The sequence below is a fragment of the Sciurus carolinensis genome, chromosome 7 (genome assembly GCF_902686445.1).
Source record: "Sciurus carolinensis chromosome 7, mSciCar1.2, whole genome shotgun sequence".
Classification (NCBI taxonomy): Eukaryota; Metazoa; Chordata; class Mammalia; order Rodentia; family Sciuridae; genus Sciurus; species Sciurus carolinensis.
Window position 1 is genome coordinate 138,939,379 of NC_062219.1, and position 21,526 is coordinate 138,960,904.

The 21,526-nt window shown below is 41.4% G+C and overlaps 1 protein-coding gene across 2 annotated transcripts in view; it reads left to right on the top strand.

Annotated features, from left to right (window-relative positions):
- The window catches only part of Dsp (desmoplakin), a 47,088-nt gene that overhangs the window by 12,137 nt on the left and 13,425 nt on the right, over positions 1-21,526 (top strand). For both annotated transcript variants that reach the window (XM_047557326.1, XM_047557327.1), the window contains exons 2-17: positions 924-1,026; positions 3,673-3,821; positions 4,689-4,863; positions 7,980-8,108; positions 8,998-9,048; positions 10,037-10,198; positions 11,428-11,532; positions 12,607-12,702; positions 13,429-13,554; positions 14,112-14,264; positions 15,687-15,841; positions 16,923-17,049; positions 18,003-18,204; positions 18,880-19,106; positions 20,045-20,211; positions 20,635-20,773. In XM_047557326.1, coding sequence (XP_047413282.1) covers positions 924-1,026; positions 3,673-3,821; positions 4,689-4,863; positions 7,980-8,108; positions 8,998-9,048; positions 10,037-10,198; positions 11,428-11,532; positions 12,607-12,702; positions 13,429-13,554; positions 14,112-14,264; positions 15,687-15,841; positions 16,923-17,049; positions 18,003-18,204; positions 18,880-19,106; positions 20,045-20,211; positions 20,635-20,773 — 2,266 coding nt within the window. The remainder of the gene's footprint in view (positions 1-923; positions 1,027-3,672; positions 3,822-4,688; positions 4,864-7,979; positions 8,109-8,997; positions 9,049-10,036; positions 10,199-11,427; positions 11,533-12,606; positions 12,703-13,428; positions 13,555-14,111; positions 14,265-15,686; positions 15,842-16,922; positions 17,050-18,002; positions 18,205-18,879; positions 19,107-20,044; positions 20,212-20,634; positions 20,774-21,526) is intronic.

Genomic DNA, 21,526 nt, shown 5'->3' on the forward strand with positions numbered 1-21,526 from the left:
ATTTATGTCGTGGAGCAAATTAAATTCCTCTAGTCTATTTCTTTAAAGTGTGGACAATCTATGACAGTTTTTTTATTTTTTTCCAACATCACCCTCATTTTAAGGTTTCTGCCACTTGTCTTCCAGAAAAGTACCTCATTTGAAATGTATACTGAAGGAGTCTTATTGTTGAGAAAAATATTGATTCTAGGAGCATCTTGCAAAAAAAGGGTCATTAAAAATACTTAAAATTTCCATCATTTCCTTACCATCATCTTTTAGTGTGACTGCAGAAGGTACTTTTGTACAATTAGCTTTTCTCTTGTCTCTTACTTTTTCCTTTGGCCGGATTTGCTGGTGACATCTTCATGCTTACTGTCTGATGCTGTGAGGTCTTCCTGCAGAGGAACTCAAGGTGTTGGGGACATGGCAATATCAATGGCTATGAGCTGAATTGGGAGGGGGTGATAAATAGACAAAAATAGCTCCCTGTCGAGACCAGAAATATGTTTTTACATTTCAAAGGCATATTCTGGATGGAATCATAGACCTGGGAGAAAAAGTGCTGTGAAGGACATTATAAAAGTTGAAAACTTCCCTGGATTAGAAAATAGTATTATATCCATTTGAATTTCCCTGCTTTTAATAATTGTTCTGTGGTTTTATAAGTGAATGTCTTTATTCTTAGGAAATATGTGATGATATATTTGAGGGTCAAAAGGCATGATTATTCTCACATGATTCATAAAAAATATATACATAAACAAATGCACACATACAGACAGGGGAGAAGGAAATACAGCAAAATGTTAGTACTTGGGGAGTCTGGGGGAAGAGGCTCACAGGAATGTTTTTGTCTTGTGTCAACAACTTTTCTGAACATTTTGAATTTTTTCAAAATTGAAGCTATTGCATGTCGGATTTCTTTGTGTTCGCCTCCTCAGTCAAACCGGCACCATGTCCAGGCACCAGAACCAGAACACCATCCAGGATCTCCTGCAGAACTGCTCCGACTGTCTGATGCGGGCAGAGCTGATCGTGCAGCCCGTAAGCATCCTGTTCTCCCCGCTTTCCTGCAGTGGGCTCCCCGCTGGGCTTCGACTCTCCTGGTGCTGTTCTCTGACCTGTTGTCCCTACTGTGCAGTTAGAGGCGGTGGTTTTCAGGACAGGCTAGCGAGGGACATAGCCTTAGTCTGTTTTCTGTTGCTAATAACATAATGCCACAGACTGGGGCAAGTTATAAAGAAGAGAGGTTTATTTTGATCCCCAGTTCTGGTTCATGGTCAAAGCGGGTCACACGTGGTGATGAGTGTGGGCAGTGTGGACATCATATGGAAGAAACAGAGAACCTGCAATCTGGCTTTTATAACAGACCCACTCTGAAGATAGCCCATTAAATGATTAATCCATTAATCACTTGAATGGATTAATTACCTCTTAAAGTTCCACCTCTCCGTATTTCATCATGGGGACCGGACCTCAGCAAATGTTGACATTACCGATGGTCACCTTTCTGGAATTGCCGCATCCTATTGCTATTTATGTGACTTGGGAATCTTTTCTCTTCCTAGAAATGTAACCTGTTGTGTTGCTGTTCCGGGATTGGGATGGGTTGTCATAGGCACCAGCAAGTTAATAAGTACTTTTTAAGGGAATGTGACCATGCTGGAACCATCCTCAGTTCTGTTTAAGAAACATAAAAGTATGAAAAAAATAAACAATTGAAAATTGAGGGAAAAGGGTGGCATCTGTGAGAACCTTGTGCTCTTTCTTACGATAACTGAGATCTCTTAGTTCTCACTGAATAGGGGTTAGAAGTCATGACTTCTGTGATATTTGCTGTGTAAAATCGTAGCATTCTCATTTGCTCCAAGTTTCTGAAGAACAGACTAGAAAATGATGGGGAAGTAGCCACCTTTTCTCTCCTTTTTCCAAATAATTCTTTTCAACAATATAATCAAGTTCCAGTCTCCCCAGGCCAGCACTAATGTTGGGGTTAAATCTGGACCCTACCTTATCACAGTAGTACCCCTATTAAATAGTCTATATTTGAAACGGAGATTTAAAACAAGCAAATTTATGGCTTCTTCTATTTGAAGAATATCGCAATATTCTAATTTCCTACTTTAGATATAATGTGGATTCTTGTTCTGGTTTTTTTTGTTCAATTAAAAAAAATAATCTTTATGGCAGGGCACAGTGGCACATGCCCATAATCCCAGCAACTCAAGGGGCTGAGGCAGGAGGACGGAAAGTTTGAGGCCAGCCTCAGCAATTTAAACAGGCTCTAAGTAACTTAGTGAGACCCTGTGATGTGATCCTGCAATATGGATAATGAGAAAAATGTTCTCACACTCTATTTATGTATGATCTATTGTAATGTATAAATGCATTCTACTGTCATGTACAACTAATTAGAACAAACAAAATTTTTAAAAAATAATAAAATAAAAACTTAAAAGAACTGGGAATTAAGCTCTGTGGTAAAGTGTCCACAGATACTGGGCTCAATCCCCAGTACCAAAAAAAGAAAAAAAATCTTTGCTTAGTATATGTAAAAATAGAGTTGGGGATCAGCAAACCAGCTTGGTCCTGGTTCTGGTTGTTTCAGGCCTCTGGTTTAAAACACACTTCCATCAATGCTCCTGACCATGCCCAGATTCCTTTACGCAAATCTAAACAGGAGGTGTCAGTGACAGCAAGGAGCATATACCCCAGCCCTGAACGTGTAGTGACTGTGGTTACATTTTACACGTAGTTCTAGAAATATATATGGCTCACGTTCTGAGTTTATTTCTACTTACATGCTTTGAAGTGCAATAGAAATGGCAGGGAAATGATATTGTATTTACTAACATTGCTGCAAAGGTAAAATTGTAGAGAAAGCTCCTGTGTGGCCCTAAAGCAGCAGGGGAAATTTTCTCTTTAAAACAAAACAAAACAAAACAAAAAAACCCAACTTTTATTTTGAGATAGTTGTAGATGCATAAGAAGTTGCAAGAACAGTTCAGGGCAGGGCTGGGGGTGTAGTTCGGTGACGGAGTGTTTGCCTAGGCCCGGGGTTCGATCCCCAGTATTGTAGCAACAAGAAGAAATAAATAATAGTACAGAGCAGCCTTGTGTGTCCCTCCCCCAGCTTCCCCTGTTGCTGACATCTTAGAGAACAGAAGAGCTTCATCAAAACCAGACGTGGATTGACCCGTACAGTTAACCAGACAGAAGCTTTATTTTTAAGATCTGAAAAAGTCTTATTTGTATAAAATGAAAAACAAAACAAAATAAAACAAAATTTTAAAAAAGCAAAACAACCTCAGTTGGTGTGTAAAAGACCCTATGTGGTAAAATGGCAGTGTTCTTACCACTGTGAAATCCTAATAAATGAGAGTTCCAGGTCAATATGAAAGATTGACATTCAACATTGAAGCAAGGGGAAGATGAGCGTTCTGTCAATTTGCCTTTAAAATCCAAGTGCAAATGTAAAAGACAGCCTGCAAATTGTAGTTCATGAATCTCCCTCTTTTTACTTCCCCGTCTCAAATTTATAAGATCTTTTTCAGTTAAAAATGTTTGTACTTCCGGTGGGGTGCTTTGTATTTGCTGTATTTACTGTAGAAGCTTTTGCTTCGCTTAATGCGCCTGAAGCCTTTCTTTCCACTCACGTGTGTTGTCCTTCCTGTGAATTCTGTCTCTTAGGAACTGAAGTATGGAGATGGAATACAGCTGGCTCGCAGTAGAGAACTGGATGAATGTTTTGCGCAGGCCAATGACCAGATGGAAATCACTGACAGCTTGATCCGGGAGATGCGGCAGATGGGCCAGCCCTGTGAGGCTTATCAGAAAAGGTATTGTCCACAGAGCACGGATCAGGCAGGCGCCACACACCCTGTTATGATCAGTCCCATGAGCGGGTCTTCCTCTGAAGGAAGCAGACTCCTGCCCGAGGAGAACCTACCTTCCTTAGCCATTTGTACCTTCACGATCTGCAATACAGATGGACCCAAACACTGCCTTCATCTTTTGTAGCATCACAAAGTTGCCGTGCGAAGAATTAAACAGACCATTGTGTGACCTTTCAAAATTCTAGATCTTATTTTGAAGCACCGAGTTCATTAGATGTCAACCGCATTTTCATCTAGAGGACAGCATAGCCCTCTGGCCCAACATCTGACTTTTTAAAAGATTCTAATATCAAGTTTGGTTTAATGAATATGAAAGTGAGGATCTTGGACTTGGATGTGAAGCTGGGAACTTGTTCCCAGGCCACTTGGGGTCCAGGGTAGTAGAAAAATCCCCAGGACAAAACTCATGAGAAATCGAAAGGTGCTAAACCAGGTTTGCCAAAGACAGTGACACGTACCGAGATGTTTCAGGCTTTGAATATCTTCCTAGGACTTAATATTATTTTTAAATTTTTTAAAAATTTTGGAACAGGGTCTCTCCAAGTGCCGAGGGTGGCCTCGAATTTGCTATCCACCTGCTTCAGCCTCCCTTCAACTGGGATTACAGGTGTGTGCCACCACAGCTGGCTGAACTTAATATTTTTGTATGTGATGAAGTTTTAAGTCATGGGATAAAGAAAAAAAATCTTCACATTAAACATCGGTGGCCTCCACATTGACCCCCAGGAGATGCAGAGGAGGAAAATTTGTTCGGATGTGTTTTCATAGGCTGCTTCCCTGCATGAAATCGTTATTTTCCTTTCCTTTCAGGCTGCTACAGCTCCAGGAGCAAATGCGAGCCCTTTACAAAGCCATCAGTGTCCCTCGAGTCCGAAGGGCCAGCTCCAAGGGTGGAGGAGGATACACTTGTCAGAGCGGCTCCGGGTGGGATGAATTCACCAAGCGTCTCACTGGAGAATGTTTGGGATGGATGAGACAACAAAGGGTGAGCAGTGCCCGGGGGACAGTGTTGGTCCTTAGACCCCCAAACCTGGGTAGCCTAGGCGTGTAAAGGGTGGTAGGCGAGTCCTGGTGTTCTGGTCACCAAGGACTTCCGGTGACAATGACCGCTTGCTGCCATATGCTAAATGACATCATTGTTCTACGGATGTAACTGACCTCATCTCTATTGCAGATAGCTATTTAAAAAAAAATATTGTGGTGGTTCATTTAAAATATTCACAAATTGGAAGCGCTGGGAATGGTCAAACTGGACATTCTGGTTTGGGCTCCTCGGTTGCCTGCCTCGTGGTTTTGAAGTGTCAGCTGTCTGGTTGGGCAATCATCCCGTCACCGGTGTGGGAGTGAACTGAAGTAGTGGCAGCAGAAGTATGTGCTGATCCTTTCCCTCCAACTGAGGTTTCTCCAATGTCTATTTCAATGCTAATTATTGTTTTGTTGTTTTATGTACTAATTATCGCCCTATAATGAACAGGTGGCAGGAGAACTACGCCATAATCATGGAGATGGGAATTTTATAATGAAAACCTACTCCTAATGAACCATCTTTCTCTTGAGAAGGTGGATATGTTAGAATGATACCTTGTGGAGAGATTGTTATGCAACAGCCTTGTGGTTCCAAGAGCTTGATTAGTTGTTGGACCATTTCAGCCCTGGTTCAAAAGTATCTCAGCCACAGTGTTGCTTTTTCTTTATTTGACACTAAGGTCTCACAGTGTCTCCAGGCTGGTCTCCAATTCCTGGGCTCAGACAGTCCTTCGGCCTCGGCCTCCCGAGTACCTGGAACCATTGCACACTCTACTACACCTGGCCTTTTAGAATTTGGATGTTTGTTCTTTCCTAAGGGCTTTTCTTTTTAACTGAACATTCATTCACTCATTTATTCATTCAGTTAACCTTGTCTCTTATTTTTATAAAGGCCATAACTATTCGAGAAGGTGGTGTATAGACAGGAGAAAAGCTAGGAATAACCTCAGAAACTTAAATACAACCTGTCAGCGTGTTTTCAAATTCCCATCAAATCTTTGGATGCACATGCCTTGAGGATTTTATGTATTCACTGTGCCAGAAATGAAGGACTCAAAAATTATGATTTATAGTCCCGAGGATGAAAATTATTGAGGAAAATAAGGTACCCCCAAATGCTAAACTGTCGCCATGTGAAAGCTGTAGTAACTTTTTGCTTAGTTGGGGGTCAGTGGTGTCCCAGTGGCAGGAAGAGTTGACGGGGTTTGAACCACACCTTAAGGATCCTGAATGGCAGGCCAAACAGCCTCTGAACCAAATTAATTATGAAACATCACAACGCCTCCTGTCTTCCACGTCAGTAACGACAGTTGTGTAAAATGACAGCTCACACTCTGCCATTTTCTGTATTCACGTTGGGCATTGGGGGCTGCTTTGGAAGAATAGTTCGTAGCAAAGGCTCAACATTTTTAAATTTCAGAAAAGGCATGATGGCATGGACTGAGTTTGATGTCATTTTCTGAGTCACGATGAGTGAGGCTTTCAGATCAGGCAGGTGGCCCTCGTGGTTCCCTACAAAGCAAAGGTCGATCATTTAACTGCAAGTTCACCCTGGGATTCCCTCCAGCCCTTTTCCTCCCAGGCCTTCTTCCCGCTCACATAGCCTGCATTCCTCACTCACTCCCCGGAGACCCAGCTGCAGGCTCTGCTGATAAGGGAGCCTCTTCCCCAGCAGCTCAGTGGGAGACAGCCAGGATTGTCTTGCTTCCCTGACTTGTGTTTCTGCTGATGGACGAGCCAGATACCATGCAACTGGTCAGTAGAGAACAGCATGAGCTGGAGCCCAGTCGCCTTGCTAACTTCCTGGCACACGCACCTGCTATTTCTGTTGTAAAAGCCAGGACAGCCGAGGGAGATAAGGCTGGAAGTCCCCAGGGGAAGGGGACCTTCATTGGTCTCACTTGGAAATGGCTCCCCTTTCTGACACCTTGCCAAGTGCACTGGAATATGGATGTGACTTAGAACAATGTGCTTTATGTTCCTGCTGACATGCCAGGCTGGGATGTTTGCCTGTGGCATGCCCGGGAGATGGTACAGGTGATTTGAAAATTTACATATACTTATGCAAAAGAAAGTTGAGCTAATGGACTTGTCCCAGAATGAACCCTGTGGAACGATGCGTTTGATATTTTTTCTATATTTTATGCAGCCTTTTTTACGTAGTAATAAATCTAGAGAGGTTTAATTTTTAAAAGAGCTAGCATACACCCACAATCTTAATTTTCCCAACATTAATTGAAGACTTTGAGTTTATATAGTAACTTCCTTTTGAAATGGGCCATAGGGAATTTTACATCTTGAAAGAGAATGATAAATGCTGGACTTCTGAGTCAACAATAAACATTAGTCAAAGCAATTTAGTGCTGGGTTGTCACTCAGTGGTAGGGTGGTTGTGTAGTTATGTGCAAGTCCGTGGGTTCCACCCACAGCACTGCAAAAAACAAACAAAACTTAATTTAAAGAGTTAAACAATGACAGATGCTTTTAGTTTAGCTACTTAGCTTGGGAAGCACTGCACAATTATACTTCATTAATGATATTTGATGTACACTTAAAATTCCTGAATAAACATGTGGATATTTTATAACTTCATTATATCATTCACATGTGTATACACATGCTAATATCTAGTCACACATGAACTTGCATGTATACACATAGATTTTTTTTTCCTTTGGAAGTCATGATACAGGTTTCGAGGAACCCATTTCTGACTTTCTTCCTTAGTCCAAATAAGTTGAGGAATGTATTTGGCAATCCCTCTTAGGAAATCTTGAACCTTTAATAAATATTTTGACTTCAAACATACTTGATATTTATATCTTTAGTTTTGCTTTTTTTTTTTTCCCCCTTTCCTTTTGGAGACAGGGTCCTGCTCTGTCGCCCTGACTGGTCTTGAATGCCTAGGCTTAAGCGATCCTCCTGCCTCGGTCTCCCAAGTAGCTGAGTATTTTGTTTCATCTGAAGCAGAGCTACGTTTGTCCCTTGGTACTTTTCCCCTGATACCATAGAACACTCAAGTCAGCTGCAAACAAGAGACGTTGATGGGCACCTCTCTTCTCCTTCCCTCTGCAGGCAGAGATGGACTTGATGGCCTGGGGGGTGGATCTGGCCTCGGTGGAGCAGCACATCAACAGCCACAGGAGCATCCACAATGCCATCGGAGACTACCGCTGGCAGCTGGACAAGATTAAAGCCGACTTGGTACTTTTCATTGTTCCATTTTAGAATCTTTAAAAAAACAAAACAACAAACCTGGAGGATTGTATAATTTCCTTCACAGGCAATTTTATCTGAAACAGGCTTCTTATTCTATTTTTCCCAAGAGACTGGAAATTTTTAAAAATCCCATTTCTTCAGGGGAAGGGAAACCAGATAGTCCTACTGGATCTCGAGGAGGAGTGGAACCAAAGGACAAAGGCATAAGAACACTCATGTGTTCGCAGTTCGTAAACAAGTGTTCTTTGGGGGGACGTGGGGTGGTGGTCTGTTTCTGCAGAAAGCAGAGCATCCCTTCTAACTGAGAAAACGTGATGATCGTACGGTTCATGTCCTTTGCTAGGTGGATTTCCTGACACCTCTCCAGTGCTGGCAAAAAGTTAGACTTGCAGCTGGGACAAGAATGACCCCATAAGATATTAATCTGATCTGAGGTGCTCAGTCTCCTGCTAGATCTCTACACTTTTAAATCACTAATTTTCCACATAGATCAAAACTGTTCATCCTTATTTCTTGTTCTGCCACCTCTTTTTTTTGCCTTATTTTTTTCCACTTGAGGACCTGATCAACTTTCTCCCCTTCTTTCTCTAAGATCTAGAACATTCTACATCATAATTTTAGACTTAAAAAAAGTTGTAAGAAGTAAGTCTCTAAATGGCAGAGGTCAGGCCTTTGCTCTGTGGCCTCACTGCGAGGCCACTAAGGGTCAAACACCTGAGAGAAGGTTCCCAGGGGTAAAAGACTTCATAGAGCAAACGCTTCTTTTCACTGGGACCTGAGGCCAGTATAGACAGAAAGGAGGTTTAGAAGGGCAGCTCCTTCTCTACAGACCCAAGGAGAATTAAATAACGACTTGCTGTTTGTCATCTTTTAGCGTGAGAAGTCTGCAATCTACCAGTTGGAAGAGGAATATGAAAACCTGCTGGTAAGTGGACTTATATCTGAACTGCATGTAGTCTCTGTTTTTAGTTCAATTAAAGTTAAATACTGTTCACTTCCTGGGGTGAGGCACCTGCTCAGTGTCCCACAGAAGGCTTGGGAAGGACTCTTACTCTTCTGCTCATGGATGCTAATTTCATTGCCACAGCTAAGTTTCCTTTAGAAGCATTTTAAAAGTTTTTTCTTCTTTCTGCAGACGGTGCTTACAACTGTTCTATTTTCAAGTTGTGTCACCTAAATGATGCTTGTTAATAAATACTTGCAGCTGAAGTAGTAAAGTGTCGCCATTTTGAATTGCAGATTTTAGAAGTATTAGCAAAAATAAGGTGTATTTTCTTCAGATAGGTTTCCCATCAGATAGGTGATCCCCATCTTTTGACGGATTCTGTATCAGTCACCTGATTGATAAACAGAGAGATTTCGATTCTACCTGTTTGTGTCACTTTATTTTCACTTTTCCAATATTTTCTATGTGGCAGCAATACTTTTTAAGTAATGTGGCTAGTGGTAATAGAACAATGTTGCTCTTGGGGCTGAGTTGGCACCTTGGATTTTGCAGGGGAAGGTGAGAGTAGGAAAAACTACTATTGTTTAAAACTATCAAACGCAAACATTGGTATCTAAATCAAGACCCTTTAAGGGTTGGGGGTGAAGGTCAGTGGTAGAGTGTTTGACTGGCATGCATAAGGCCCTGGGTTTGATCCTTAGTACCATAAGAAAAGACAAAGAAGAAGGGAAAAAAGATCCTCAGGGATTAGGCTGCTTGAGTCTGATTTTGTTGTCTCATTCATCACAAGTTTGGACTGGTCCCCTTCCTATGTGAGGTGGCCAGGGAACCCATCAGGTTTATAGGTTTTACCTGGTCTCAGAAAAATTCTGGTGAAGAAACTACCCAGGCTCCTCTGTGAAGTCTGCAGAGACCACTCTTCATCTGCTAGTGTCATTCTGATGCTTCTTTTGAACTTGTCCTGCAGAAAGCGTCCTTCGAGAGGATGGATCACCTGCGTCAGCTGCAGAGCATCATCCAGGCCACCTCCAAAGAGATCATGTGGATCAATGACTGCGAGGAGGAGGAGCTGCTATATGATTGGAGCGACAAGAACACCAACATCGCTCAGAAACAGGAGGCCTTCTCTGTAAGCTGCCTGGGTAGCTGTGGGCACTGCCTCCAGGCCAGTGCGCAGGGAGCTGTGGGTGGGGAGAGTGGCCTTTTAATAACTTAATCAGCCACTTGTAACTTGGCCTCAAACAACTATTCCTTTTCTGAAAACTATTCATTGAAGTAAGAGGGGCAATACACTTGTTGTTTGTTTATATCTTAAGAGGCAGGATCTTCTTATGTTGCCCAGGTTGGTCCCAAACTCTTGGACCCAAGCGATCCTCCTTCCTGGGCCTCTTGAGTAGCTGGGACCACAAGTGCACACTACTGCTCTGGCTAAATAACTTTTCCACCAATAAATGGTTTAATATCCCAGAAGATTGTAAGTAGTTCATTAGGTAGGGTGAGAATTCGTTCACTCAGATAACCTAGGGTGGGGTAGATTAAAACTGGAAATCAAGAATTAGAACAGGTTGAACATCCTTCATTCAAAAATCTGAAATGGAGGGTATGAAAAGTCATAGAATGAGACAGACATCATTACCCTACGTACATGTATGATTACATGAATGATATGAATCTACATCGTGTACAACCAGAGAAACAAAATGATGTACCCCATTTGTGTACAATGAATCAAAATGCAGTCTGTAAAAAATAAAAAAATGAAAAAATAATTAAAGAAAAAAATCTGAAATCCCAAGTGCTATAAAATTGGAAACTTTCACAGTGACCACATGATGCCCTCAGTGGAAAATTCCACACCTGACTTCATGTGAAAGGTTGCAGACAAAACCCAGGCACATGAAAAAATATCATAGAAAATTACTTTCAGCCTATGTATATAAGGTGCGTATAAGTATGTAAGTGGATTTTGTGTTCAGTTCTGGGTCTTGTCCTTAGGATAGTTCATTAGGTATATGTCAGTATTCTAAAATCTGAAAAAAATCCAAAATCAGAAACACTTTTGGTCCCAAGCATTTTGGGTAAAGGACACTCAACTGGTATTCACTGCAGCTCTGTCACCCCAACAGCATGATCTTGGACAGGGAATGTCACCAATCTGATGCCTTGGTCACATATCATCCTATCGCAAACATGTTTCCAGCCTTAAAAATGCTGTGATTCTTGAGGAAAACCGAACATGATTCTTTGGTGCTGTTCATTTGCAAAAAGCAGTATCGTGCTTCTCCTGCTCTAAATGTTCAGGTGTGAGAGAGGCCTGATGGCGACTTGTTCTAAAAATGTGTTCTTCTCTTTCCATAGATACGCATGAGTCAACTGGAAGTCAAGGAAAAAGAACTCAATAAGCTTAAACAAGAAAGCGACCAACTTGTCCTCAACCAGCATCCAGCCTCCGACAAAATTGAGGTCAGCTCCATGAGATTTAAATTTTAGGGAGATATTAAATAAAAATATAAATAAAATAACATTTTAAAACTAAAAATTGTATAAAATATACTTTAAAAATATTTATAATATAAAAATATTATAAAATAAAATTTATATTTCAGGGAAAAAGGGAAACTTTTTTTTTTTTTCTTTGGATGCTGGGGATCAAACCCAGGGTCTTGTGCTTGCAAGGCAAGTACTCTACCAACTGAGCTATCTCCCCAGCCCTGAGGGAAACTTTTAAAGCATGACTTTCTAGATGCATGGTTCTTCTCTATCATAAAGCTCTGCCAACTTTTTCTATTTTGGGATCCATACCCTAGGCCAGGGGTTTGTACACTTTTTCTGGAAAAAATGGATAATAAGTGTTTCAGATTTGTGGACCATGTGATCTCTGTCACAATTCCTCGACTCTGCATTGTCTTGCAAAAGCAGCCAGAGACAGTATGTAAATGAGCTTGGCTGTGTTCCAATGAAACCTTGTTTACAGAACCAGGCAGTGGGCCGGATGTCGGCTTGGGCTGTAGATTGCTGAGGTCTTCCAGAGACAGCTATCCATGGGCTGTGCTCAAGGCTGATATTAGGTGGGAGCACTGATTGGCCATGTCAGTTGTTAAATCGAAGCTTCCATGTTGGTGGTTGGTCAGAGTGTCTGCCTTAAATCCCTGGTTCTCCTGCCGGCTGCCTGCACCTCCCCATGATCTAGCACCTGTATAGGAACAGGGCTTAATGTGGCAGAAGGACCTCACTCCAGTGCTATCCTCATTGTCTGTTTTGATTGGTCAGTACCTGTTCCATTCTGGCAAGACCCATTTTGACTAATAGTCCCAATGGTAGCTACTTGTGAAAACTAACTTTAAAATTTTATTTCTCTCATACCAAGAGTTCTCTAGTGGGAAATTCTGTTTTCAATCAGTAGACAATGTTTGATAGGTAGAATTAGACAAAAAGGTATTTCATAGCTTTTGCAGAATCACACACCTCTGCAGGAATAGGCACCTTTGCCTCTGTACTGCAGACAGGGGAAAGATAGCTGATGTTTTCTCCTTTCAGGCGTACATGGACACTCTCCAGACGCAGTGGAGTTGGATTCTGCAGATCACCAAATGCATTGATGTTCATCTCAAAGAAAATGCTGCCTACTTTCAGGTTTTTATAATTAATAACTTCATTGACTTTTTAGGTCTTACTACCTTATCTTTTGAGTATGTTTTAAAAAGCCCCGAAAATAACCTTGAAAATATTGCATAAATTCTATGTATTTGTTGTCAGTTTACAGAAGCATAATTTGTAACCTGGGCACCAGTCACTGAGTCTCTTGCTATCACATACATAAATACTTAATGTTCTAATTCTTTCCTTTAGCCACTTACCAAGGAGAGGCTTAGGGATGATAGTCCTTGAAACATAATTACTAAATGATTGTATTAGTCAGCTTTCCATCACTATCACAGAATACACAAGATCATTCATTTATAAAGAGAAAAGGTTTATTTTGGCTTATAGTTTTGGAGGTACCAATCCATGACTGATGGGTCCTGTTACTTGGGGCCTGTGATGGAGGCAACGTGTCATGGTGGGGAGCATGTGGTGGGGCAAGACACTTATGTACTAGCCAGGGAGCAAAGGGAGGAAGAGGAAGGGCTCAGGGTCCCACAGTCCCCTTCAAGGTCATGCCCGCAAATGACCTAAATACCTCCCAGCAGGCCCCATCTCCTGAAGACTCCCTCAGCACCCAATAGCACCACCCTGGGAATCATGCCTTCAAAATATGGGCATCGAAAGGCCATTTGAGATCCAAATTATAGCCATAATATTGCTTATGAGGTCATTTTCCATTTAGTCACTTATGAGACTCACTCTCGTCCCTAACAGTTTTTTGAAGAGGCCCAGTCTACTGAAGCCTACCTGAAGGGCCTACAAGACTCCATCAGGAAGAAGTACCCCTGTGACAAGAACATGCCCCTGCAGCACCTGCTGGAACAGATCAAGGAGCTGGAGGTACCGTTTCAGAATTTAGCAGCTACACCCAGGGGAGATGAATGCACCCAGTCTCAGCCCACATTGCTGATGTGTCTTGTTGTCCAGTGCACGCCTAGAGCCCAAGCTAGCATCTTGCAGTGGCTTTTCTCAAAATGAACTTTGCATGCTCAGTTGCTGCTGAGAGTGTCATTTGCCTCCGAATCTGGATTATTTCTAAAAATAAAAGCCAAAAAGGTACTGGTTACTTCCCACGAAATAACCACGTTCCCAGAACTTCCTTTTTCTTTTCTACTTTCCTTTTGGGAAAACACTTCAAATTCCATCACTATGGTCCTTTCACTCAGGGATATTCTTTCCTGCCTGCTTAATTCTTGGTTACTTTTATAAGCCTCCTAGAGAGGCTTATAAAAAGTTCTCCTGTTCCCTGCAGACAAATTTGTGGCTTATTACAGCTAATGCAATTACAGTGACATTTAATTAGTAACATCATGAAAGCTATATTAATGTCATTTGAAGATCTCCTGTAATAATTTCAGGGTATCTATGTTGAAGGATAATTTGATTTGCAATTGCAGAAAGAACGAGAGAAAATTCTTGAATACAAGCGTCAGGTGCAGAATTTGGTAAACAAGTCCAAGAAGATTGTACAGCTGAAACCGAGGAACCCAGACTACAGGAGCAATAAACCCATTATCCTCAGGGCTCTCTGTGACTACAAACAAGACCAGGTGCGTACACAGTTATTCAAAATGATACAAAGCTCTTCCTTTTCTTTTCATAAGATTTTTGTCAATCAAGAAGAAAATTTAATCTCACTTTCAATAAGCAGCATAGTCGTGTCTTTATATATAAAGCAGCAACCTATTGAACAAATGCAGTGGCTCTTTTGAGTCAGCTGATAGTTGCCAATAATTAGGACAATAGTTCTTTCCTTCTTTCTTCTTTTTTCTTTTGGTGCTGGGATTGGATGCATAGCCCATGTTGTGCTAAACACGTGATCCACCACTGAGCTAGCTCTGTTTTCTTATAAAATCATGGAGGATGTTAGAAACATAAAATATCAGATAAACTTTATCAGACATTGAAGTCTGTTCTGCTATGTGTTATATTTTAAGAATTCGTGTGGTGAGTGAAGTAAGAAGGAAATTTGAGTGGTGACTAAAATACACAAAAATCGTTTCTTTTTTTTTGCAACTTTTAGTTTATTTTTTTATTTTTTATTTTTACAGACTGCATTTTTTAATTTTTTATTTATTTTAAAAATTTTTACAGACTGCATTTTGATTCATTGTACACAAATGAGGTATATCTTTTTGTTTCTATGGTTGTACAGATGTAGATTCATACCATTTGTGTAATCACACATGTACATAGGGTAATGATGTCTGTCTCATTCCACCATTTAAAATCAAGTTTTACCAGTTGAGATAGTTGTCATATTTTAAGTAGCCTTGGTTGGGTAGGGGAATGGTAGGGGGTGCTGGGGATTGAACCCAGGGCCTCTGTGTGCTAGGCAAATGCTCTATCGGGCTACACTCCCAGCCCTTAAATAGCCATTTTGAGAAGCTATTTAGATACAGGAGCTACTTTATAAATGTAGCTAGCTATTTAGAGGCTGGTGTTAATTTATAAAAGAAGCAGTTTAGATGCTGGGGTTAATTTTGAAAGTTATTTTTCTGGACACCAATACCAGAATGTGTTTTTCTTTCTATATTTAGATTTTCAGAGCAAATGAGTGAGTCCTTCTGCCAATATTAAATCGTTAATATTAAAATATTAAATACTATTAAAGTCTAATATACAAAACATGAACTCACAAAAATGGAAACACACAGGGTCAAGTTTTGCTTCACCGAAGGAGTTCTCATGCTACTGGTGACTTCCCCATTTCCCCAGATTATCCACAGAACGTCACTTTCCCTAATTCACCTGCAATGCAACTCACTTTCTAAATGCACCTTCTGGGCTCACATGAATTATTTAAAGCATCCATATTGTTGGGTTTTATAACGATTGGCTTCATTGGAAGGGAAAAAAAAAACGAGAGCGTCCAGAGTTGATACGCTTTCATCTCTGTTTCTTAACTTTGAGAAAAAAGATGGAAATGTGTTCTGAGGAGCAGAGCTGAGGTGCTGGCTGTTTCCTTACAGAAAATCGTGCACAAGGGGGACGAATGCATCCTGAAGGACAACAACGAGCGCAGCAAGTGGTACGTGACGGGCCCCGGAGGCGTGGACATGCTGGTCCCTTCCGTGGGGCTGATCATTCCTCCTCCGAATCCGCTGGCGGTGGACCTCTCTTCCAAGTAAGTTGTCAGAGATCCTGGTAGCCCGGCCTGTGTGCAAGCGTGTGTGTGTGTGTGTGTGTGTGTGTGTGTGTGTGTGTGAGAGAGAGAGAGAGACGGGGTGGGGGTTGGTGAGGGATTGGGGGGGCGGCATATACTGATCAGCATTTTTTTAAAATCATAATTGCTTCCCAGAAAAGGAACCACGTGAAGTTCACCTTTACTTTGTCTTGGAATTTTATGTTGAAGACACTATGATTATTATTGGAGAAGTAAACAAACAAAAATTCTAGTCAGGTGCACTGGCACACACCTGTAAAACCCAGTGACTCGGGAGGCTGAGGCAGGAGGATCACAAATTCAAAGGCCAGCCTCGACAACTTAGGGAAGCCCTAAACAACTTAGCAAGACCCTGTCTCAAAATAAAATATAAAAAGGGCTGGGGATGTGGCTCAGGGACTTAGTGCACCTGGGTTCAATCCCTGGTAGGGGAAAAAAAAAAAAAAACCTGACCATGGAGGGGTCACAATGAATCATACTTGTCACATATTTCAAAGTTGTTGCTTCGAGGTTCCTCTTTCCTTATTAGCAAATCAGTCATTTTGCATGTAGTCACAAATGTAAAATGGCTTTAATATCAGTATTTGCTCATCAATAGACAGGCTATTTTACAGATTGTCCAGAGTAGATTCTCTTAAACCTTTCAGTATGGAAATCTGCAACCATACATGGAATAGAGAGAGTAGCTCAACAAGTCCCCACGTCCTCATGAACAGACTTTGGCTGTCATCAGCATCAGGTGCACCTGCCCTGCTGCATCAGACCTCTGTCCATCAAAAAGTTGCTGACAAACAACTCAACCACCAAAATCGTACTACATGTTTCATCCAGGATGATTTGGAGGAGATGTTATAATGTAGATGAAGTAGAGAATGTACTTGTAGGGAGTCGATGAGTCCAAATCCATTGAAATGCAGACAGTGTTAAAAATTAAACATGTACCTGCTACTTTGTAAGGGATGGGTTCAGCGGTGTAAACACATCTGTTCCGGTTGAGGTGTGAAAGTCCTACCCTAGCCTGTTTCTCCCTTGCGCCTCCCAGGATTGAGCAGTACTACGAAGCCATCTTGGCTCTGTGGAACCAGCTGTACATCAACATGAAGAGCCTGGTGTCCTGGCACTACTGCATGATTGACATCGAGAAAATCAGGGCCATGACTATTGCCAAGGTATGTCCCCAGGACCATTTAGGCTACCTGGAGGGAGCACTCTGCTGCTCACTGCAGTGCCATTTCTACCAGGCAATATTTATTTTCAGTCCTGGGTATCGAACCCAGGGCCTTGTGCATGCTAAGGAAGCACTTAGCACTGAGCTACACCCCCAGTCTCCCAGTCAAACTTTGGAGCTGGACAGTTAGCGCTTTTGCATCTCATCAAGAGAGGATGCTCAGCCTTCCGTAGAGGTTCTGATCTGTCTGGTGTAGAATAGGAGGGGCTGGCGGTGTGGCTCAGGGCTAGAGCTCTTACCCAGCATGCACGGGGCCCCGGGATCATCCCTGGCACTGTGGGAAAAACAAATCAAAAGCAGCCAGGAGGAGTGAGACAATCAGAAATACTGATTGAAGAAACCGATGGACTAGAAATGCCCATGGAAAAGGCATTGTACGGTTCTGGAGCCTGTTCTCCTTAGATGTGGTGAACTGAATATCACAAAAGTCAAGGGCAGGATGGAACTCTTAGAAGAACACTGAAAACATTAGTTACTCCATATCAGGGGTTTTTAAGTTGTCTGAAGAATCTTATTTTGGGTGTTCTTGGGGGATCAGGGATCAGTAAGGAGAGGGACACAGAATGAGCAAATTTGGGGGTCCCTTCATGCCCCTTTTTACAGTCAGAGCAGCTTTGCTGTGCTCTAACATATTACTTAAAGAAAATAATTAATTCTATAGGAAAAAAATAATCAGATTAGGCACTGGGGTGCATGGCTGTAATCCCATCTACTCAGGACACCAAGGCAGGAAGACTACAATTTTGAGGCCAACCTAGGCAACCTAGTGAGACTCTGTCTTAAAAGAAAATTTTTAAAAAAGAGCTGGTGTTATAACTCAGTGATAGACTGCTTAGCTAGAATGTACAGGACCCTGGGTTCATGGTAAATCACTTCTTATGACTTAATTTCCAGCTGAAGACGATGCGGCAGGAAGATTACATGAAGACCATCTCTGACCTTGAGTTACATTACCAAGAGTTCATCAGAAACAGCCAGGGCTCCGAGATGTTTGGCGATGATGACAAGCGGAAGATGCAGTCTCAGTTCACTGATGCACAGAAGCATTACCAGACACTGGTCATTCAGCTCCCTGGCCACCCCCAGCACCAGACAGGTCAGCTAGGCCATCTTACTCTTTGTCTCAAACACATATGTGGTTTTAAAAAGAAAGTCTTTTGTATGAAACTTGTATCAGATCATTTCTTTGAAAGCTATTGTCTTAGTCTGTTTTATGTTGCTATAACTGAGGACTCCAAACTGGGTAATTTGTTTGAAAAAAAAAAAGGCTTATTTATCTCAACATTCTGGTGGCTGGAAAGTCTAAACGGCGTGGTGTCTGGTGAAGGACCACTGACTGAATCACAACAGGCGAAGCAAAATGCAGAAGGGGCCATGAGCATGGGGTGGCCTCACTTTAGAACAACATGCTCTCTGGAGAACTAACCTGTCTCCAGAGCCTTAACCAATGCCAAGAGAGGGACATTAATCCTTTCTGAGGGTGGAGCCCCCATAATATAATCATCTCTCACTAGGCACCCCCCCGCTTTTAAAAGTCCTATCACTTCAATCCTGTTACATTGAGGATCAATATTCCAGCATATGAATCTTTGGGGGATTAAGCCTTATCCAAACCATAGCAAATATATATCCGAAGTCATTTATACACTGAATTTCTGGAGCCAAATCAAAGGCAGTAGGCATACTTTTATTCAGTATGGATATTTTTTGAGGTCTAGCACCCTGCCAGCTGGGAATTCTGATTTTTGTGGTCCTAATTTATTTTTTACAGTAACCACAACTGAAATCACTCATGTTGGTTCCTGCCAAGATGTCAACCATAATAAAGTAATTGAAACCAACAGAGAAAGTGACAAGCAAGAGACATGGCTGCTGATGGAGCTCCAGAAGATTCGCAGGCAGATGGAGCACTGTGAGGGCAGGATGTCACTTAAAAACCTCCTGCTGACAGACCAAGGGTCTTCACATCACATCACAGTGAAAATCAATGAACTCAAGGTGGGGATCCATTAATATTTTGCTTGATTCTGCATATATCTTTACATTTATCTGTACATGAATTAAAACCTCATGGTTAGCATGTTTATAGGCAAGTATACTAGTCTGTTTTTTATTGCTATAAATAGAACTTTTTAAGGACAACAATGATCCTAAAAATCACAGCTGTAATGCAGAGTACTAAGCACTTTTTGCCAAAATTGTGATATGTTCACAGTGGAATATTATGCAGTTTTAAAAAAGAAAAAAATTCTGCTAATTGCAACCATATGAATGAACCTGGAGGAGGACATTGTGCTGAGTGAAATAAGCCAGACACAGATAAGCAGTGCATAATCCCACTTAAGGGTAGAATCAAAAAAAGTGTCAGTGTCATAAAAATAGAAAGCAGAACAGTGATTACCAGGAATGGGGCCCAGCAGGAAATGGGGAGATATAGGTCAGAGGATACACACTTGCAGTTGTGTGGGATAAGTCTAGAGATCTAGAGTCCTGCAGAACAAGGACTATAGGAAATAACACTATGGGGAGCTGAGGCAGGAGGATCACAAGTTCAAGGCTAATGCCAGCAACTTAGTGAGGACCTGTCTCAAAATAAAAAGTTAAAAGGGTTGGGGATATAGCTTAGTGGTAAAGCACCTTGGGGTTCAATCTTCAGTACCACACACTCACAAAATCTGCAACACATACACAAGAAAGAAAGAAATTAAGTTAGCTAAGAGAGTAAATTTGAGGTGTTCTTACACACACACACACACACACACACACACACACACCCAACCTGTGGAAAGTGATAGATATATTAATTTGCTTACTTGAGTAGTCATTTTCCATATGTAAATGAAAATTCCATGTTGTACACCTTAAGTATATATAATAAAAATAAATTTCCAAAAATCACGCAACTAATAAGAAGAGCTTTCCTTCTTTTTTGACAGAGTGTACAGAATGATTCCCAAGCAATTGCTGAAGTTCTCAACCAACTTAAAGATATGCTTGCAAACTTCAGAGGTTCTGAAAAATACTGCTATTTACAGAATGAGGTATTTGGACTGTTCCAGAAACTAGAAAATATCAACGGTGTTACGGATGGCTACTTAAATAGGTAAGCAGAGCTAACACTAAAAGACATTTTGCTTTTGCCAAGTGACAGTCTGGAAGACTTCATTTACTGTATGTGTGTGGCTTACCGGGGGCTTTTGCCTTATAGATCCTCTTATCACTAGAGGTTTCTTAACACTTCTCTGTGGTTTGGGGCGAGTGTCCTCCAGCCTAAGGAGTTAATTTTGCTTTTTGGCCGTCTGTATCTTAGAATTAAGGCATATTTGGGGGCCAAAACTTGGAATTCTTCAGGGAATGTGAAATAGTGATCTGAATTACAAGAAAGAAAAAGATGACTGCTTCCACAGCTTATAAAATAGGCAAAGTAAATTGGATCATTCTTTTTCATGAGTAGTGGCAGGAACTCAGTGCTCACCCTGTGATTATGTCACCAGCAATTTTTTTCTGTTGCTCTCGCTCTTTCCAGCTTGTGCGCAGTGAGAGCGCTGCTGCAGGCTGTTCTCCAAACCGAGGACATGTTGAAGGTCTACGAAGCCAGGCTCACCGAAGAGGAAACCGTCTGCCTGGACCTGGATAAAGTGGAGGCTTACCGCTGTGGACTGAAGGTAATGGTAGCAGCAGCTCAGTTCACAGGAAGTAACAGAGACCAGCTCCCACTATAAAGCCTCACTTCGTTTCCATGAGCATTATTTTGATTTTTTTTTTCCCTCCTGGGATTGAACCCAGTGAATTCTAATACTGATTTACGTCCCAACCTTTTATTTATTTTAAAATTTTGAGATAAGGTCTTGCTAAGTTGCTGAGACTGGCCTTAAATTTGCAGTGTTCCTGCCTCAGTCTCCTAAGTCACTGGGATTACAGGCATGCACCACCAAGCTGGCTTGTTTTAACTTCCTGAAATGCATTTTGCTTTCGGAACAGTTACAGATTCATGGAAAAATCCGTAACTGACAAGATAGTACAGAGTCATATATCCTGTACCTGGTTTCTCCTGTTTTTAACACCTTCACATTTGTATAGTATATTTGTTACAATTAATGAATCAATAGCTATATTAATATGAACTAAAAAGTTCATACTTTATTCAGATTTCTTACATTTTATAAGTTTTGAGGATTACTGGACTTTCATTGCCATACATAGCTGGCATCAGTTGTCACCTCTGGAACTCTGTTTCCCAGCATGCATTAGCAGGAACTTTATAAGAAAGTAATTTGTGGTGGGATTAGTTTGGGTAATAGAGTCCAGCTGATTTCTTTACTATGGGGCTTCTCAGAACCTTTTATACGTTCATAGGTATTATAATTATGCAGGAATAAAATGTAATGTTTATCATTTCTCAAGCCAATTTACACCCT